Here is an 18597-nt window from a genome sequence, read left to right as displayed (position 1 = left end):
GAGCTACCACAATTGTACTTAATTTAACAGGAATGTGGAGGTTGCATCTTGAAATGTCTCAGGCCACAAAGTAATCTAAATCTTTGATAAACAATACATGTATGTCAGATACATCTTATCAGACATTAAGTTATTTAGCAAAAAAAAACAAATATCCAGTTCCAGTAATAACAGATCCTTAAAACACAGGTTAACCCAGTGTTATTACCATGTACAAAATATCAGTCCATGCAGGTAATGAGGAGCGTCTGATTTCATTTTCATGATAACGGTACTGGATCCTGAACATTTGCAGGAACTCCCCCTTCTCCTTTCTTTGGTGCCGCGACTGGCTTAAACAACAAAAGACTCAGTCCTAAATCTTCAACTGTGCATTGATAAACAAAAAGTAGTTTTCTTTTCTTCTATATTCACAAATCACATTTCCCCTTCTCCCTCTCTGCTTCACAGACCAAATGTGCCTACCAACCACACACAGTAACTCCTTCAGTGAGATGTCTAAGATCTTGAGTGGTGCTACAGTAACTATGTAGCTATTCACATTTCTGTATCAGAAATATCTCTTGGTGGTACAAAGCTCAACAACATAAACACAATATATTAAGTGAAAACAAAGCATATGTTTTTAGATCAACAGCCACATCAAATCTGAGTAAGACAACATATTAAAACAACTAATATTAGTTGAACACATGGTTATTAATATTGGTCCAAAAGTGGATGTGGGCATGGGTCATTTCTGTAACCAGCAGGAATGAGAAATAAAAGACATTCTAACTTAAAAAGGATTAGATTAACCACTCTAATGCGATTAGACTCATCACATAATAAAAGAGGGATTGTACTAGTGGTTGCAACACAATCTGAAATTATTTGATGCCCTGTTTGTTGGTCCAGACATACAAATGGCAGTTTGACGACCTTAGTTGTAGTGATAAGGCAGGTTTTTCCAACACTAACCTGTAAGAAATGTCAGTTATATATTACATGTCCAGGAGGGGACTACATGTAAAGGCACATACAGATGGAGGACAGTAGCTGGGAATTATGACCCTTCTACTAGCTCAATACCATGACTTCATTTAAGAGCAATGCAACAGTATTCTCTCTGCAGCAGCTATTCTCTCTGCATGAGCACATTATGGTCACTTCAGAGAGGGAGATTTCAGGGTTGTACAAATGTGGTCTGCCATGTTAATAAGACACATTCTATGTAAGAAAAACATTGTAATGTACATTCAGCAGTGGCAAGATCTAGCTGGACCTCTGCAGCACCACCGTGGCCTCCAACAGAATAACTTAGAACAAAACTTGAAACAAAATGACCCTTTAGGTTCAAACCCATCGATCCAAAATCCAAATTCAAACAAATAATGTACATCTCAATCGATTAAAAGAAATGCATTCATGTTTACAGAGTCAACAGCAGCACATGTTGATTCAAAAAAGGAGTGTTAATTGCTCAGAGTGCACCTGGTCATGATGATTTATAAAAGGGGGTATGGATGTGCGGTAATGGAACACTTAGGTGTGAACCATGGAAATGTGAATCCAGACTCTGCAGGAAATATTCACTCCTACAAATGCAGGCTTTGCCCTTGATGTGCATGTTCCTGCTGAAAGGCTGTTGGTGCCATCTCAAAGAACCACGACTGTCTCTTCATGGGAAATGTAACTGCCTTCACCATCCACTGGTGACTGGGGGCATGGACTTTTAACAATGTACATCTAATCGTTTAGTTTTTGATGTCATTGAAGCTTCCTTCATGTTGTGAGCATGACAGAAAATCTTTGTTTAAACAATGTCATTCTGACAATTTCAGGGTCATACACCTTTTTCTTCCGGGTGTAAATCAAAGTCAATTGGGCTTTGGGAGGCTGAAGGCTGCGAAGGGTAAAACCTACCGCTCACCGGCTTCTTCTTGAACTTTCCACCATTGCTATTTCATTGTCACAACTTCCACTGCACCTCACTGCTTCATCCAGCGATCCCTGTATACTCGGTACGGTTGATAAGAACTGAGGTGCAATGGAGGGTCCGTGGAGGATGGATGACTTTCACTCTCTTTAATCTTCCACCCACCTCACCTCGCTCAGAAACACGTCATCCTCAGATATCTGTTATCTACTGGGAAAATGAAATGAATGTCAATATCAACAAATGTACAACTATAACCACGTCAACGATACAATTATAAATAATCTTTTATTACCAAGTATAATGCCATTTTTTAGACTTACAAAGCAGATGTTGGTCTCAGGGACGATGTCTGAGAGTGAAATCACATCTTCGTTCCCAGACAGGTTGCCTGAATTATCCATAGCCCCTTCGTCCCCAAAACTGGAACAGAGATAAGATTTCATTATGAAACACCTAAGACAATAAATAAACAAAAAACATTTATCATTGCCTTCTGTACCTGTGATGGTCCAAGTCTGTGTTGGCTGATTTGTGCACTTCGACCCCTACAGACCTACGGATAAAGGTAAACACAAAATACATTAACAGAGTGTGAAGGTGAGGTTTAAGAATAGAGGTAATAAATGATCTAGGCTTTACCGTAGTGGTGGAGAGGTGGAAGCAAGTCCTGTGCTGCCGAGTGATGAGGTGGACAGGTTGGCCTCGTAGTCCGCAGGGTTTTCTCCAAGCGGAGGCGTCCTCGGAACAAGATCTGGTCTGCCGAACTGCACGCCTGTAAACAAAGTATCATTAAGAAACCAAATCTCAGTTTCTCCAATCAGAGCACAGACATGACAATTATATATCTGCCTCATTCACCAACATCTTCAAGTTTAAACAAAAATGTGTTCTTGTAAAAGGTCTTAAGAAAGGTCTACATCAGATTCATGATGTGTACTTAAACCACATAATTGCTCTTAACTCTGTCTTTATAAAGAAGTCAAAATAAATAGAAAGTTACGACAGTAATTCTGCAATTGAATATTTAAATGTCTGCAGAGACTGAAGGGCCATGAGCACACACAGTAGTTCAAATACATTTGAAAGGATTAAGTTAAGGATGCTAATGTGTAGTTTACTGTGTATTTGGGTTAGAGCAAAATTAAATCAATTATTTTAATAATACAAATATATAATGTAATTCAAATCTTTTTACATAAAACTGTAGAATTGGACAATAACGTCAGCACTCAATCGTGTCCTAGCATGCTCTTGAGTCAGCATTGATTTTTTTAATACCCAATCAAAAATAAATGTAAGATCAAATCCTTAAAAAGGATTCAAACTGTAAGTGTAAGAGCTGTTTGTATGAGCGGTTGTAGAAGTAAGGGATACGCGTCGGGCTCCTGATCAGCCTGTCGGTGTTCTTTTCCCCATAATGACCGCGTCGCTGCACATTATCCCGCTTATTACATGGCCACATTCTCAACAAAGTAACGTTATGACTCCCAATATTAATATAAATGCTTTTATGGATTTAGAAAATGATTTTATTGATTTAAAAAATAGTTGTATGTATTGATTTAAATTGACATGCATCCGCTAAGAAAAATAGTCCGTTGTTACTGTTACTTTGAATTAACGTAGCAACGGCAGGAACTGCTTCGATAGCGTTTTTGAGGAGCTTTTTGATTACAGATTTGAAAACATCGCTGCTTGCTTTAAAAGTAGCACAATTCATGAAGTCAAACCTTGGAAAGTATCTAGATATCCCTGCCCTAATGACAAAGTAACTGCACACTGAATATGTGTAGCCGTTTGATGTCTATGTCTGGACCGCTGCGTAAAAAGGAGGGTTTCTGCCCGTTACTTCTCCGCTGTTTTCTTGTCCCTCTTGTCTTTTTCTTTTCTTCACTGGGGACTCATCAGCCACTAACCATTCCTCCAAATATATTCAAATTAATGTTAAAATCCTCCATGTTGCTATCACACGACAGCGGAAAACTAAAGACAATCAGACAGTTTGCTTTTCAAACGGTTACATTTGAAAAACAGTTAGAGCGTCTCTTGTCAGTTTGAAAAGCCAACGGCAGGAACTGCTTGCGTTTTTGAGGAGCTTTTTGATTACAGATTTGAAAACATCGCTGCTTGCTTTAAAAGTAGCACAATTCATTATGTCAAACCTCGGAAAGTATCTAGATATCCCTGCCCTAATGCCAAAGTAACTGGCAACTGAATATGTGTCGCCGTTTGATGTCTATGTCTGGACCGCTGCGTAAAAAGGAGAGTTTCTGCCCCGTTACACCTGCGCTGTTTTTCATGCCCAACTGTATACAGTTAAATCGACCGGACTTCTTTCTGAAGATGTGAGCGTCCTTAACAACGGTCAATAAGTCCTTGACAGCGGTCTGTCTGTTCGGTATTAACAACTTGTCACGTGTTCTGAATTGACCAATCAGAATCGAGTATTCAACTAAGCCATGTAATAATAATGTCTAATGTCCACACTGCTCGTGAGGTGTCAGTCTCACCGCTGTCGGCCTCTGAGTCGGTGCTCTTGAAGTGGCTGTGGTAGACCAGTCTGGAGTCGACTGCTGACTGTCCCGTAGCGTTGGAGAGCAGGGGGGGAGCGCCCAGGGTGGGGGCCCTCCGGAGGCCGCCCTGACCGCCACCACGACTCTTCTTAGAAGGTGAAAGTTTTACTGGTAAAGATGGAGGTTATAAAAGAGCATATGGTCACTAAGGGAACCAAGACAATTCACCCATGGGATTTCTGAATACATGCATATTCATGCTTACGTGGAATTTTCTTGAACACTGTGTTGCACATGAATTGCTGGAAACGATCTGCATAGAAGCCAGGTCTGTGAACTGAAACTGTGTCCTAAAGTATCAAAAACAAAAGCAGAGCCATTTAATACTTTCTGTTCAGAATTATCCATTTATTAACAACTATCTATGAATCTGCCATTTAGTAATCAATTTAAACTAGTGAAACCAATTTTTTCTTTGAGCCCAAGATAACATCTATAAAAGGGTCTTGTTTTCTCAATTTTCTATTATAAAAACTGTGTCCGCTCCAGTTCCAGATGAGGCTTTGTTTAGCTCTCCAGAACATTCAGTGTGTAAGCTCTTACCCCATCATGGACCAAGGCCTTCCAGGAATGCTCCAACTTCTTAATAAACCTAAATAATAAGACATAATTAAACAATTTACTGGAAGTTAAATGAGTTATGTAGGAATGAAGCTTTCTCATGAATTCAAAGCTTTCAGTGCAGGACCCAGAGCATAGGGATTGTCTCCCAGGCCACACACAGGACTAATAAGCACTAAACTGCCAGGTTGGTTGGCCCAGCTACCCAAACAAAACACAAAGAGGGAAACAGACTGTATTCTATGATCAGGATGAAATTATTCAAATGTATGGTTTCAAGGCAAACAGTTGTTTGCTGCTGAACAAACCTGTAGGACTGCAGAATGTCGATGATGCCGATGTAGATCAGCAACCTCTCTCCTTTACTATTACGAGATGGAATACCGCCCATGCTGGAGAGACAGAGTAACAACAACATATCATTGTCATGTCCCAGTCACAGATTAAATGATAATCAAACATATGTTCACATTGAGCAATAAGACTCACTGGTCTTCTGAATCCAAAGCACCCTTCCCTCGGGCCTCCCCCTGAATGGACTCCATGGCTGTACAGTAAAGACTTTTCTGAATTTGTGGCCGGCGCTGATCTGGGGTCACTGCTCCCTCCGACCCCCCACTGTCACCAGAGTTGCCCCCGCTACGCTCCCGGTCCCGACTGGCCTGGTCCATGTTATGGATGCCCATCAACAGACTGTAATCCATGATCTTGAAACTCTGCAAGAGCTTCATGACAGAGAGAAATACAATTAATATGAGCATCAATCAGTCCTGCTGTTTTCATGTTCACACGTGCACTCGCATAGGCAACACTCCACATGCTCAGGACAACCCTGCAGTAATTGGGGCTGGACGTAATCAAATCATCGTTATTGTGAAAAAAATGCAACTTCATCCTTTTTATATTTGTCTTTTTTAACCAGTTTTACTATCACTTATTAATGTGTTGTGTTTTTATACCTTTTTTTATTTTATTTTTCTGTAAACTGTATTGATAAGATTAGAGGGAAAAAAGGAAAAATAGCAGTAAGAAATTATGTATAAAGTACTGTATAAATTGCTGGAACAAAATAAAAATGTACTTGAACAACAATTTATACAATAAAATTAAGGTGAGTAACATACAGCATCAACAGCAAATCCAACGGCAACAATAAACAATAAACACAGCAGTGTACACACAATGAAAATAACCAATTGAAAGATATGGTCATGGCGATTGAGAAACCATCGTAAACAATAAATGTGTAGTGAGAAGGCGATTTCTACCACTGGTACACACATTTAAGTGGGCATGAGAAGCTAACTAGCCGTGACCACAAAGCAACCACAGAAACAGATTAACCTCTAATGGGAAGAGTTATTTTGATGAATAAATGATGTGAGCCTTTGTTTTATAACTCGTTTGGCTTTCTCAAGTCGGACAAGCCCACATTATACATCACAAAATGACATCCTGTATTACCTGGAACAATAATGCCACCTGTCTCTTTCATATTTTAAAAAGGAATCGTCCCTCAAAGTAAACAAAGTATTAGATTGCAATGTCATGCAAGCTTGAGTCATTTCTGCAACACTAGACTGTTGGGGATGTCAGCGGTGGAGAGGCTCGACACTAATGCCCCTTTCACACCAACGCGTTTCACAAAAACTGTACTTTTCAGCTCCAGAGTACAGTTTTTTCCTGTTCACACCGCAGCGGCGCCGCCTCTTAGCTCCGGAATCCGGTTCACTTCCAGCTCCAAAAAATTGTCGGTCTAGAGGCAAGAGCTTCGGAGCTAAGAGGCGGCGTTGCTTACATCGAGGCGTGCAGGAAAGTAAACCCACCTCCCCTGAACATGGGTCGACTGAAGAGTCTCGTCATGCCTGCCTACAAGCAGTAGTGCTGAGCAAAGTGACTAAAAGGCAACCACACATTTATAAAAAGAAACACACTAAAGTCAGGCAACACTAACCAGGCTTCGTGTGATTCTGTTTATTTGTACCTTACTTTGACCATCCGTTCACTGTTATTGATCATTGTGGAGAGAGGCAGGCGTGTTGTTTTGTATTATAGCAGCTATCGGATGGAATCAATACATGGGCTGCACAGGTTGTCGTGTCCGACTATCACAAGTAGAATCATAATAAAAATACGCCGGTAAAATGTGCCTGTAGAAAACGGCTTATACCACAATAGGATAGCAATAGCAAGTAGTCAGTTTAGCTTCGGTTGCTATGCTAACTAGGGTTGCCAACTTCCAGAAATGGAGAAACGGGACACATGCATGTGTCCCCCGCGCCCGTGAAGATTTTTGGGTTTCTGGCGGAGTTACTTTTTTTTATTACTTTATTAAGGTTTAGGGTTAGGGTTATGTTATTTAATTATTTTGGGGGAGCCAGCCCTAGAGTTCGAAAATGTTTTTGGGGGTCAAATCCCCCAAAACCCTCAAAATGTCAAAGTTGCTGCATGTGAGGTAACATCAGTGTATCACACAGTGTGATACACTGATGTCAATCAATCAATCAATGTTTATTTATATAGCCCAATATCACAAATGTTACATTTGTCTCAGTGGACTTTACAGTTTGTACAAAATATCAGTATGACAATATGACACCCTCTGTTCATCGTACAAGGAAAAACTTCCAAAGAAAACCCACAGTTTAAAGGGAAAAATGGGAGAAACCTCAGGGAGAGCAACAGAGGAGGGATCCCTCTCCCAGGACGGACAGACGTGCAATAGATGCCGTGGTGCCGTGATGTTACCTCACATGCAGCAGCTTTGTCTTGTTCTGCAGTTGAACTGCCGAAGAATTTAGTTATATTTGATGCACCTTTATTTTGTGTTGCTCGCTTGTGCATTTCTGTGCCAGCATGCTGTTTCAGGTCGTTTTCTCCACCGTGACCTATTGAAAACTCCCTTCGACACAAGGTGCAGATGACCCGAGACAGATCTCCACTAATGGGCTTTACCCAACTGTGTTTTTCTTCCCACTGTTTGTTGTAAGACACAATTATTTTCTTTTTAGAAGGGCCAGGGCCCAGAACCACATCCTCTCTCTCTTCTCCTCTTTCATTATCACCTCCTCCACCGGCAGCGCTCATTTTCCCACACGACTGAACAGGCCATGAGAGCCTGCCTGCAGACCTCCACTCTCAGGACAGTTCAGGTGCAGGCTGCCAGTGGAGGTGTCCTGAGAGTGGAGGTCTGCATCGGAACTGTCCTGAGAGTGGAGGTCTGCAGGCAGACCCCTCTCGAACAGACTGACATGCCACACAAACAATGATGCGGTGCCCGCGGCCCAGCGGAGAAAATCTCACACACACACGTGCGAGCATTGTGCCTGCCCTGTCAACTGAGCGGTCCTAGCGCCCTTCCCATAGAGCACACAAACACACAGGCACGCAGCCAGACACACTGCATTGTGCGCAAACAGAAACATATTTTTTATTTTTCCCTTTACACGGGAGTCCGGGACAAACAAAGTCCCGTCCGGGACACGCCCCTTTTGGCTCAAATACGGGACGTCCCGGCTAATACGGGACGGTTGGCAACCCTAATGCTAACATCACCCATTTTATACCAGAGACACTTCAATAACAGCGTTGTGATGCCAAACAGCGTCAATTCAGACTGACACACATTCACTTAAGGGGAATTGGGGATATGTATCAGCTGCTTGTGTGACAGTCAGACAGTGAATACTTTAGAGAGCCCGCTCTAAAGTATTAGCTAACCCGGAGCTAACGGGAGAATAAACTCCAGTGGACGAGCAGCACTGCAGCGGTCGGTAAATGCCGCTGAAACACATTAATAAACAATGAACCACGGCACTCTGGAGCAAAGTATAAGCTTGGAGAAGTCGTTATTTTATTTAAATCTGACTTCGTATGATTAAAAGCAACACGATCATCGACCCGATGCAGTCCCCGTTGTTGTTGTTGTTGTTGTTGTTGTTGTGAGCTCCGTTGGGGAGCAAATCAGCAATGTAAACGGTGACGTCATGACGCAGCAGCCGCAGCACCAGTCGGGCTCTGGGCGGTGTGAACAGAGCGGGAGCAGAAAAGGGAAACCGGAGCTGAATCAGAAAAGCTCTAGCTCGGAGCTAGAGCGGGAAAAGCGCTGGTGTGAAAGCCGCATCAGAGACAAACAACACTGAAAGACTGCCTTGAGAGAAAGTATAGATGTCTCTGAAAATAACATTGAGTTGAACATAAAAAATATATATTTCTCCTCAAAGTCTATCGAACATGCTGCTTATTGTGTCTAGAAAATCACAGAAATGTAATCATTCTACTTGTTGGTGCATTATTAATAAAAAATATATATATACATACTTATATAAAAAATCTGATTCACAAATTAATGGTCACCTATCATGCTATTTTTAGGCAATAGCATAGGTCTCAGATATATAAAAATATATTTAAAAAAATGTCTATGAAGTGTTTTGCTCAAAATACCAAACAGATCACCCATTCTAGCCATGCCTCATATCCCTCTATTTCACTTCCTGTTTCAAAAGTGCTGATTTGGGGTATAAAGCTTTAAAAAAAAAAAAAAAACGTTATTAAAAAAAAAAAAAATAGGAGGGGGCTGAGCTCATGCGGGAGATGCTACCGGCAGATACTGCGGTGATGAAACGCCATATCATGGATTATTTCTGAAACAGTCTGGAGCTCAAAGGCTTTCTCTCTTGCTGGTTATACCACAAGGTGAGTTCCTTTTTATTTCCTGCTTCTTCACACACATGCTCTGTGCAGTACAGGTTAGCTCTGAGTGTTAGCGATGCTAATGTAAACATGCACCAACCATATTACGTCCAAAACAGTCGGGCATTGTTTCTGATAGCAACGTTTCTGATTGGGCTGTTGGTGTAAAGCCAGCCTACATTTCCAATATTACGTCATATCGGACGCGAATCTGGATCAGCTCCGTTGTAGCCCCGTTTTTAGAGATTTGGGTACGGAAGAAAAAAGAGAGCGGGTTTTATTTTCTGACGCTTTCCGACACACCGGGGACACATATTTATGTATAAAAGACATCAACAAGTGCATTTTGCATGATAGGTGCCTTTAACTTTGGTTTTAAATCTCAATATTTTTGAAAAGATCATTAAAACTTGGATTTTTAAGTCATATTAAATGCACGTATTTTGAAGAAAATGCAGTATGGTTTATGTAAGGGCAAGATGATAATGTATTCAGCTGGCGTATATATCATGAGTTTGATTAGGTACTTTAATAAACTTATATGTAATGTAACAGATGTGTCCTGTACTCCCATGTAGGCTGAAAAGCTTGAGTAAAAATGAATCGACCAATTAAAAACCAGTCTGTGACTCACCAGGCAGTCCCTCTGTATAGTCTTGCACATGGCATTGAAATTGTCGGCTTCCAGCAGCAGCCCGTCCGGCAAGTCCTGGATGAAGTCCAGGTCTTTGTGAATGGGAACGGCCTTCTCCCTCTCTTTAGGGGACGCTCGCCTCTTATAGGTGGAGCCCTTCAGGTCGTATTTAAGGTGCATGGGGATGATCCGAGGAAGAAGATTGTTCATCACAACAATACGGATGTTTTTTCCTCCTGCCTGAACGCAATACAGCCCGTAGAACTTGGGTAGCAAGGTGCGCTTGTTTTGGTTAATGTTCTGTAAGGACAGAGGATAATGAAAAAGAGATATATGGCACACTTTATTTTAGAGAGACTACATTAGCACTTGCTCTCATTTAAGCCTCATACTCTCAGAGTTACTGAAATCTCTCATATGGAACAGCCTCCCACTTCCTGTTGTATGCATTCGTCAGGCTCACCATGAAGTATCCAGGCAGGAGTTTCTGTAGGAACTCTGCCTCTTTGTGTTGAACAGTCTTGATGATGAACTCGTCATCACTGGAGACATAGAAGAGGGATCCGCTGGCTCCGGGGTTAGACAGCTCGATCAGACCATCATTACACAGAGAATACTACAGAGGAAGAGGAGTCTGCATCAGTGTCCAATTGAAACAAGGCAAACACGTTGGCATTTCCAAAAATCTTATCTAACTAAAACAGTGGTTTTCTGAACCAAATGGGGAGTCACCAAGAGAAAAGTATTTTATAAAACAACAGGGGACTTGATATAAACTACAGTACGATAGACCTCTCACAGGTTTCCAAGGTAATTGTTCAACTACAGGGCCATACATTGATTGTGTGTTAAATTCTTTATATAAAAAAACAGCTAGTAGAAAAATAATTTAGTTGTGACAAAAACATGAAAGCACGAAATATGAAAAAAGTGACCACACACACACACACACACACACACACACACACACACACACACACACACACACACACACACACACACACACACACACACACACACACACACACACACACACACACACACACACACACACACACACACACACACACACACAACACACACACACACACACACACACACACACACACACACACACACACACACACACACACACACACACACACACCACACACACACACACACACACACACACACACACACACACACACACACACACACACACACACACACACACACACACACACACACACACACACACACACACAGAGAAGCTGTTTGATCCTGTTTTCCCTTGATCTTTACCCTTTGTAGTGTGTACACAAAACTATCCTAGAACATTATAAACATTTTAGATCTTCCAGAAATGTATAAACATTTAAAATGTTCTCGCACTGTCCCCCTCGCACCTGCACGCCGGAGGAGGGACTAAACAGAGACATAACCTCAGTGTAGTAACAGTGTAGTGCAGAACTACAATTATCTACCAACAAAATGGCCAAAAGATATTCTGCTCAGAGCCTTGGAGCTAATAATGGATGAGAGTGAGTGGAATGCATTAGAAGAACACGGTGAAGTGGAACAGGAAGACATTTCTGAAGATGAGGATAATGTGGAGGTAAACTCAGAATTTGACAGCAAATTGGAAGATGAACTTGACTCATAGCCAGCTGCTGGAAGACCCCCACAGCCAGCCGCAAGAAGACCCCCACAGTCAACTTCTAAAAGACCCCCCACAGCCAGCTGTGAGGTCTGTGGACCCTCAAAGGACTCCAAGACACAGACTACATGCAGCAACTGCAACAAGTACATCTGTGCTATACACACGAAGAAGTTCTGTACATCATGTGTTTCCTAAACGGACCTTCCCATTGACTCACATGATGTTCTGCAGCGTCACTTCATCAATATATTTTTCGGATATACTGTATTTTATGAATAGTGACTGTTAATTGTTTTTATTTGCTTTGTGTTTATATCTGTTCTATGTCATTAATATGGAGGTTTCATCATCTCTATTTCACAGCCAAATACTTTTGGCTGTGGTTCTTGTGTTCCAATTGCTGCTAAATTGCTTTATTTCCTTCAGGGCTTTGATTATTATATGACAGATTAAAAATAATAAACATTAATGAAAAAATGTTTCATTTACATTTGTCCTAAAAAAGCATGAGCAAAATGTAAACCTAGTTTTTATTACAGTGTATTTTTTTTAACATAAATTACATTTTTATCACAAAAAACGATGGACACTTCCATTGTTAAATTTGATCTAGCAAAAAGTATTTTCAAAAAGTAATCATATATTTCATTTATATTGTTGGGGAATGAGTTAAAGACAATATATATAAGGAATTGTGCATGTTGAATTTAGTTCTGTATTTTTTTTAAACCTTGAAATATGTCCCGGGTCAATTTGACCCGAACATTACCAAAGGGTGCGAAATGTGAACATAACACAAGGGTTAAGGTTTATTATCTCTCATTGGAACCGAGTCTCATAATTTGTCTTCAACAAGGGGCACAGGTTAAAACCACTGAATACAAGGACAGTGACTAAAGCTATCAGGAGGGCAGTTCCTGTAAACATGGAAGTGTGTGTTTGTGCAAGTACTGACCAGGTAGTCATCTGGTCGAATGCCAAAGAGTTCCCTGAAATAACGAAAGGCAATTGGAGCGTAGGTCTTAAAGCGAAAGTCACTGTAGTGATGAGCAGGAGTCAGGTTACTGCCTTCACTGAAAACACATCAAAGAGGGAGAGAGCCATTAAACACAAATTCACAATGAAACATTCACAAAATATTCAGTGAATGATTTTCCCCGCCAAATGATATAATAACAATATTATCGCAATATCAATAGAACATTTTAAATACAAACAAACACTAGTAAAGCTTTTTAATACAAACAAATACAAGTAAAGCTAAATTAAATGTATCTTTATCTTAGATTATACTGGATTTCAACTGAAAGATGCTCTCTTTTGGAAATAAACTTCACTTAAAATATGGGTGCACGGAGTTGGAGACAGAGTCCGTAACAATAACTTTACAAAAGTTTACAAAATGTAATTTAAGTGATGATTTTAAAGTCAATAAACATGATATTACCACATCAATACTCATTATTAACATCTAATTGTTCACTGTTAATGTCAAAGGTTATTCAACAACAACTTCTGTTATCAACCTGGGGAAGAAGATGCTTTCGACCACCACAAAGTCCTGCATGAGAACGTCTCTCTCCGCCTTCTGGCTTAAGCTGCCAACGGTGTGAGTGATGCCCAACTGGATGGCACCTTTCAGGGCAGATGACGTAGTCTAGAGGGGTCAGAGAGGAAAAGATAGTAAACCCCAGAACAAACTAAATGTTCCCCCATGACTCACTCGTCACTATTCTTGGTACATCTAATGAGAGAAAGTCCCAAACTAATTTTAAAGTATGACCACCTTTTACACTTTTCAACTCTGCTACATGTAACAAAACAACCCACTGGTGTGACCAACCCCCACCCTGTTCTGACCTTTTTATAGGTGGTCTCTCCGGTGGTGGTCTCCACCCCCCGGTGTCCGATGGTCTTCTTCATACTCTGAGTTGTGCCAGGCAACTGATGAGAGGGGCAGAGAGGAAAACATTTAAATATAGTCTGGTGAGTGTGTTAGTGAACACCGAAGATCGAGCTGAATCTAATATGCAGATGGGTTTGCTGGATCAACATTTACTTGACTTCGGATTGGTACATAATAGAGAAGCAAATTATTAACACATTCTTTGACATCCATACCTCTGAAGGGGCCATTTTTCGGATGCCACTGGTCCCTAAGGACACAAAAAGGTTCAATTAGGAGTTACAATGGGACAAAGACACAAACACTTGAGAACAAAATGTGAAAACGCAGTAAAACCTTTAGGGGCGGCTCGTCCCCTTGTTTAGACTCAACCTAAAGGGAAAGTTAGGTTGTTTTGTGGGGTTGTATGAAATACTCAGTCCATACTCAGTTTATCATCTAGAGTAAATGGAGGTTTGCACGCCCCCAGTTTGGAGAATCAGAATGACGCACACAAGCAAAGCACTGTACTGCTGTGGACACGGGAAGAAGCAAACCTGCCACCTTTTTATTTGATGCTCTTTTATACCTCTTCACATTACCCCTACAGTCCTTTCCGACAGTGAACTGAAGCAGTTATCTATGCTTTCTTCAAACTCAGACTCCTTACATTTTATTTTAAAGTGCAGAACATTGGAGTTGCTTTTCTTGAAGGTTGCTAACTATCTCTTTATCGAAACTCTTGTAAATGCCAACCACAATGGTCAGCGTAAATGTGATGCGTGAAATAATTGTCAAAGGTTGAGTTGGCACCTTTTTAAAAAGAGTTTGTTAAAGAATGTTTTAAGAAACCCTCTGCTGGCTAATTGAGGCCAATGATGAGCCCAGGCCTAAATGTGGCAGCAGTTCTCGATACCTCCGCTCTATGTTAACTGGAACTACTCCTCCCCTGAGCTGGCTGCTCCAGATTCATCTGCTCCCTGAAGAGGTATATCTACAGTCACAGCCTCCTTTCAAAACATCTGCCATTCCTAGCTCTTTCTGCAACAGCCTACTTTGCTTCTGACTTTAACTTTGCATTTCTTATTTTGATTAATGCCGTCGTAACTATTGTTTGTTGAATTGAGCGTACTGATAAGCATTAGCAGAGGATTAGTGTCTTTAAGGTACAGTACACACATATTGAGAGTTATAGACATCAAGAAGCAAAATGTAAGGGTTTGATTACCAAAGATAGGAAATCAAATTAAAAACATGCCCCAAACAAATAAACCTATCCTCCTGGGTAGGCATGGTAACAATCACAGCACATATCAGTTTTGTAAGATATGCCCAGTAGAAACAAAGAAATACATGATTTCCTATGTCCTTACGTAAACTTGCCGTTTAAACCTACTTCTCACCCACTCTGCAAGCACCTCTAGCCTGTAACCAATGGCAACATGTACTTCAATGCTGCAGTGCCACAGGTCAATATATACAGAGGATGTTGGGTAGATTAAACAACCTTTCCTGTGTGTGAAAATGCATCTACGCCCAGCATCAATCCAGGAGATGCACAGTAAGTGGACACTACAAGCCAGGAAAGGTGGGTGTGTTAATAATAAGGCAGACTCACTGAATGCCATGCACGTCTCTCAGTTAACAAGGAGGGACACACTGCAATCCACCGGGAAACAATGAGCATCATTCTGCACACATTCCCAACTCTTCATCACTACTCGTGCAGTTTCTGATCACGCACACCCATGCCGCGAGTACCTCGCTGAAATGCTCTCCTCCAGAACTGAGTCCTAATATCTGTGGAGCAGGACAGAGGCAGCCTTAACAGCTTAACCCAGAAAAGGAGCTGCACTGAACAACACATGTACTGACTGTGTTTAGGTACGAGGAAATGTACCATGTAAAGCTGGAATGATTACTCAATTTAATACGAATATTAGTGCCCGAAACCTTCTGGTTTTATTTGTCTTCAATTTGATAAGTAATATATTTGGGTATTGGACTGATAGTTGGAAAATCATAATGAGTATTTTAATTATTTCCCACCCATCTTATACACAGAATATCTTATTGATTCATTCATTTAGAATAATTAGCAGCAAAATGTATTAGGAATATACATAACCATCAACTATCCTAACTTGATCACATTGCAATGTTTTCAATAGTTCATATGAAACTGGCCCTGGTAATAACACACACTGCAGTAATCAATTAGTAGATCAATAGAAACATAATAACCAACTCTTTTATAACAAATTCATTGTAAAAGTACCTTTATATGTAAAAAGAAGTACTGTTTTCAGCCTCTAAAATATGAACATGCCCTACATTTTCCTGCATTACCTTATATTTAACAGAATGGGCTCTTTATATAAACCAGTTGGCCTTTTTCAAAACTGTGATGGACATTTAACACATGTTTGTTTTTTGATATACCAAAGAAACAATTAAACTAGATTATAATCATTACATTAATGAAAATACATTTTAGTTGCAGTCAGACACTGATAAAAACCGACACTGAGCATTCAGGCTAGTAATTACCCACCCCAACTCAACCCAATTACTTAAGAATGACTTTAGCTCTTCAGTTACAGGCCTTACGACAATAGGCAAACCATCTGTTCCTCTCTGTATACTAAACAACTCCCTGCCAGCCTTGTTCACATGTAGCCCGCAGCATACACAAAGCAATAATATGGGACACGCACAGTTTTCTAACATAATTGTCTTCTTATCATAGCAACATGAATCTACAGGATCTTGCCCTGATGAGGAAACAAGGCAAATCAAGGCTCCTGCACTGGATATTACATTATGTTACTGTCACTCAAATGTCTGCGAGTGTGTATTTCACAGATTGCTGTGTCTTGTATTTGTGAATGTCTATGCTCTCAGCCATGTGGGAGCCACAAGAGCAATTTGAAGGCACTATTTGTATTCACTGATTCAGACTGGGTGGTTACCACAGCAAAAGCAACTCCTCTCTAGACAGGAAAGCTAATAAGTGACACACTAAACTAAATGGATTAGCAACCTCCCCATCATCTGTCCTGTCTAGAGAATAAGACCCATCTGTTTCTTTGTGGTCACTGAAAAAGACCAATTCATGACCGATTCATCATACAAAAATCTGAAATCAAGAGAGGTGGACAAACATGTCATACACTACAGGGACATGACTGTTCATTATCTGGGTTAGCATGACAAACTTGTAGGAAATCAATAAGATCAATATTTTTTTCCATAATATATCACTGTGAATCTTTGGACACTAACGCTAACTGACAGGGGGCTGGTGTTGAGTGAACTAAATGACAAATGGATCTGTTGCTACTCTGCTCCTGTAGTAAACATCTATATTTCTGTTGCTGCAGTATTGTTGGCCTTTTATAGAACATTTAAATGTATCCAGAAATGTTATATTGTGTATCATTTGTGATAAATGTATTTTCTACTGTAGATATGTTAATATTTGCTGTTTATTGTATCATGTTTGTAGTTTAATCCACCTTTTGAATATTTGTATATTTGAATGCCTGAACATACTGCTGCTATAACAAAAGGATTTCCCAATTTGGGATCAATTATCTGTATCACAGACCCGGACAGACAGAGGAAAGGGAGGGGTGTAACGGGCTATAACAGGGTAGTTTCCCATGGATGGACAGACCCTATTCAAACAGCAGCTTCTCACACATTTACAAAATAAATGTAATAAACCTTGCAATTATCCTCCTGCTTCCAGCTAACTCATTAGCATTCAAACAGCGTTAACAAATCACCGGCTTGATAACAAAACAGACCACTTGAGCCAACGCTTGAGCCAACGTGGTCCAGGGAATTATTTTTTAATGCATCCTAATAGACAATTCTATATAAATACTGTCCGCTCGCTGGTTAAAGCTTATTAGCACCAGACTGGGGTTTATCTACAAGGCAGTTTAACAGGCTACACATTGCTTGTTTCATTTGTTAGGGTGAGAGCCTCGATGCTAACTGGCTAAGTGGCTAACCGGGACGTGAGAAAGCCACAGTCCCCGAGTCCCACGGTTAATATCGCTATAAAATGACACACGGTTATGTTTTTATGTTCGTTTGAAGACGACAAAAGGAGAAGTATTTATACACTAGATACCTGTCGGGGCTGTTGATCCCGAGTCTGCCGTCCCAGCAGTCGCCATTACGGTCTGCCTGTTCTCATCCCAGACTGTAGAGCCGACAGAGGGCTCTGATGCTCGGCTCGCAGCTGCGCCACAGCGCCGCCAGCAGACCGAAGAGGAACCGCTTCACTTTCACTTTTACTCTACTTCATATTCATGTACCTCAAGTTTAAAAGTTTAGAATAACCTTGGGGTTCACTAACTAAGTACATTTACTCTCAAGTACTGTACTTGACAGCAATTTTGAGGTACTTTACTCGAGTATTTCCATTTATGCTACTTCTATTCCACTATACAATTCAGAGGTAAATATTGTACTCCACTACATTTATGCAGTAGGCCTACCTTTAGTTACTTTGCTATTCGAGATAAATGTTAAACAATAGGATTAATACTCAATACTTTAGACATAGGCTACCTGGTTTAAATTCACAATTAGTTTAAACAATATCTACCTAGCTTGATCAATACCTCAATAATTATCACCAAAACATATTCTGAAATGGGCCAAATGGGT

The 18597-nt window shown here is 40.6% G+C and overlaps 1 protein-coding gene across 4 annotated transcripts in view; it reads right to left on the bottom strand.

Moving 5' to 3' along the window:
* The window catches only part of LOC117553935 (phosphatidylinositol 4-phosphate 5-kinase type-1 alpha-like), a 19000-nt gene extending 821 nt beyond the window's left edge, over positions 1–18179 (bottom strand). Inside the window, exons 1-16 of one of the 4 annotated variants that reach the window (XR_004570205.1) lie at positions 18056–18179; positions 14148–14182; positions 13887–13970; positions 13553–13683; positions 12982–13099; positions 10848–11000; positions 10385–10684; positions 5545–5780; positions 5364–5447; positions 5038–5086; positions 4700–4784; positions 4432–4582; positions 2561–2693; positions 2421–2474; positions 2242–2341; positions 1–2128 (exon numbers count right to left, since the gene is read on the bottom strand). The exon at positions 1–2128 is cut by the window's left edge and continues 821 nt beyond it. Coding sequence is in view for 2 of the 4 variants with exons in the window: in XM_034228071.1 (XP_034083962.1) it covers positions 2111–2125; positions 2242–2341; positions 2421–2474; positions 2561–2693; positions 4432–4602; positions 4700–4784; positions 5038–5086; positions 5364–5447; positions 5545–5780; positions 10385–10684; positions 10848–11000; positions 12982–13099; positions 13553–13683; positions 13887–13970; positions 14148–14182; positions 18056–18101 (1794 nt within the window). In the remaining 2 variants the exon portion in view is untranslated. Of the gene's footprint in view, positions 2129–2241; positions 2342–2420; positions 2475–2560; positions 2694–4431; positions 4603–4699; positions 4785–5037; positions 5087–5363; positions 5448–5544; positions 5781–10384; positions 10685–10847; positions 11001–12981; positions 13100–13552; positions 13684–13886; positions 13971–14147; positions 14183–18055 lie in introns of all 4 variants that reach the window. The other 3 variants (XR_004570206.1, XM_034228072.1, XM_034228071.1) reach the window with 3 other exon arrangements.
* Positions 18180–18597: the final 418 nt, after the last annotated feature.

Source organism: Gymnodraco acuticeps, unplaced genomic scaffold (genome assembly GCF_902827175.1).
Source record: "Gymnodraco acuticeps unplaced genomic scaffold, fGymAcu1.1, whole genome shotgun sequence".
In the NCBI taxonomy this organism is placed as follows: Eukaryota; Metazoa; Chordata; class Actinopteri; order Perciformes; family Bathydraconidae; genus Gymnodraco; species Gymnodraco acuticeps.
The sequence above is the reverse complement of the archived record's forward strand: the minus strand, read 5'-3'. Positions and strand labels throughout refer to the sequence as shown.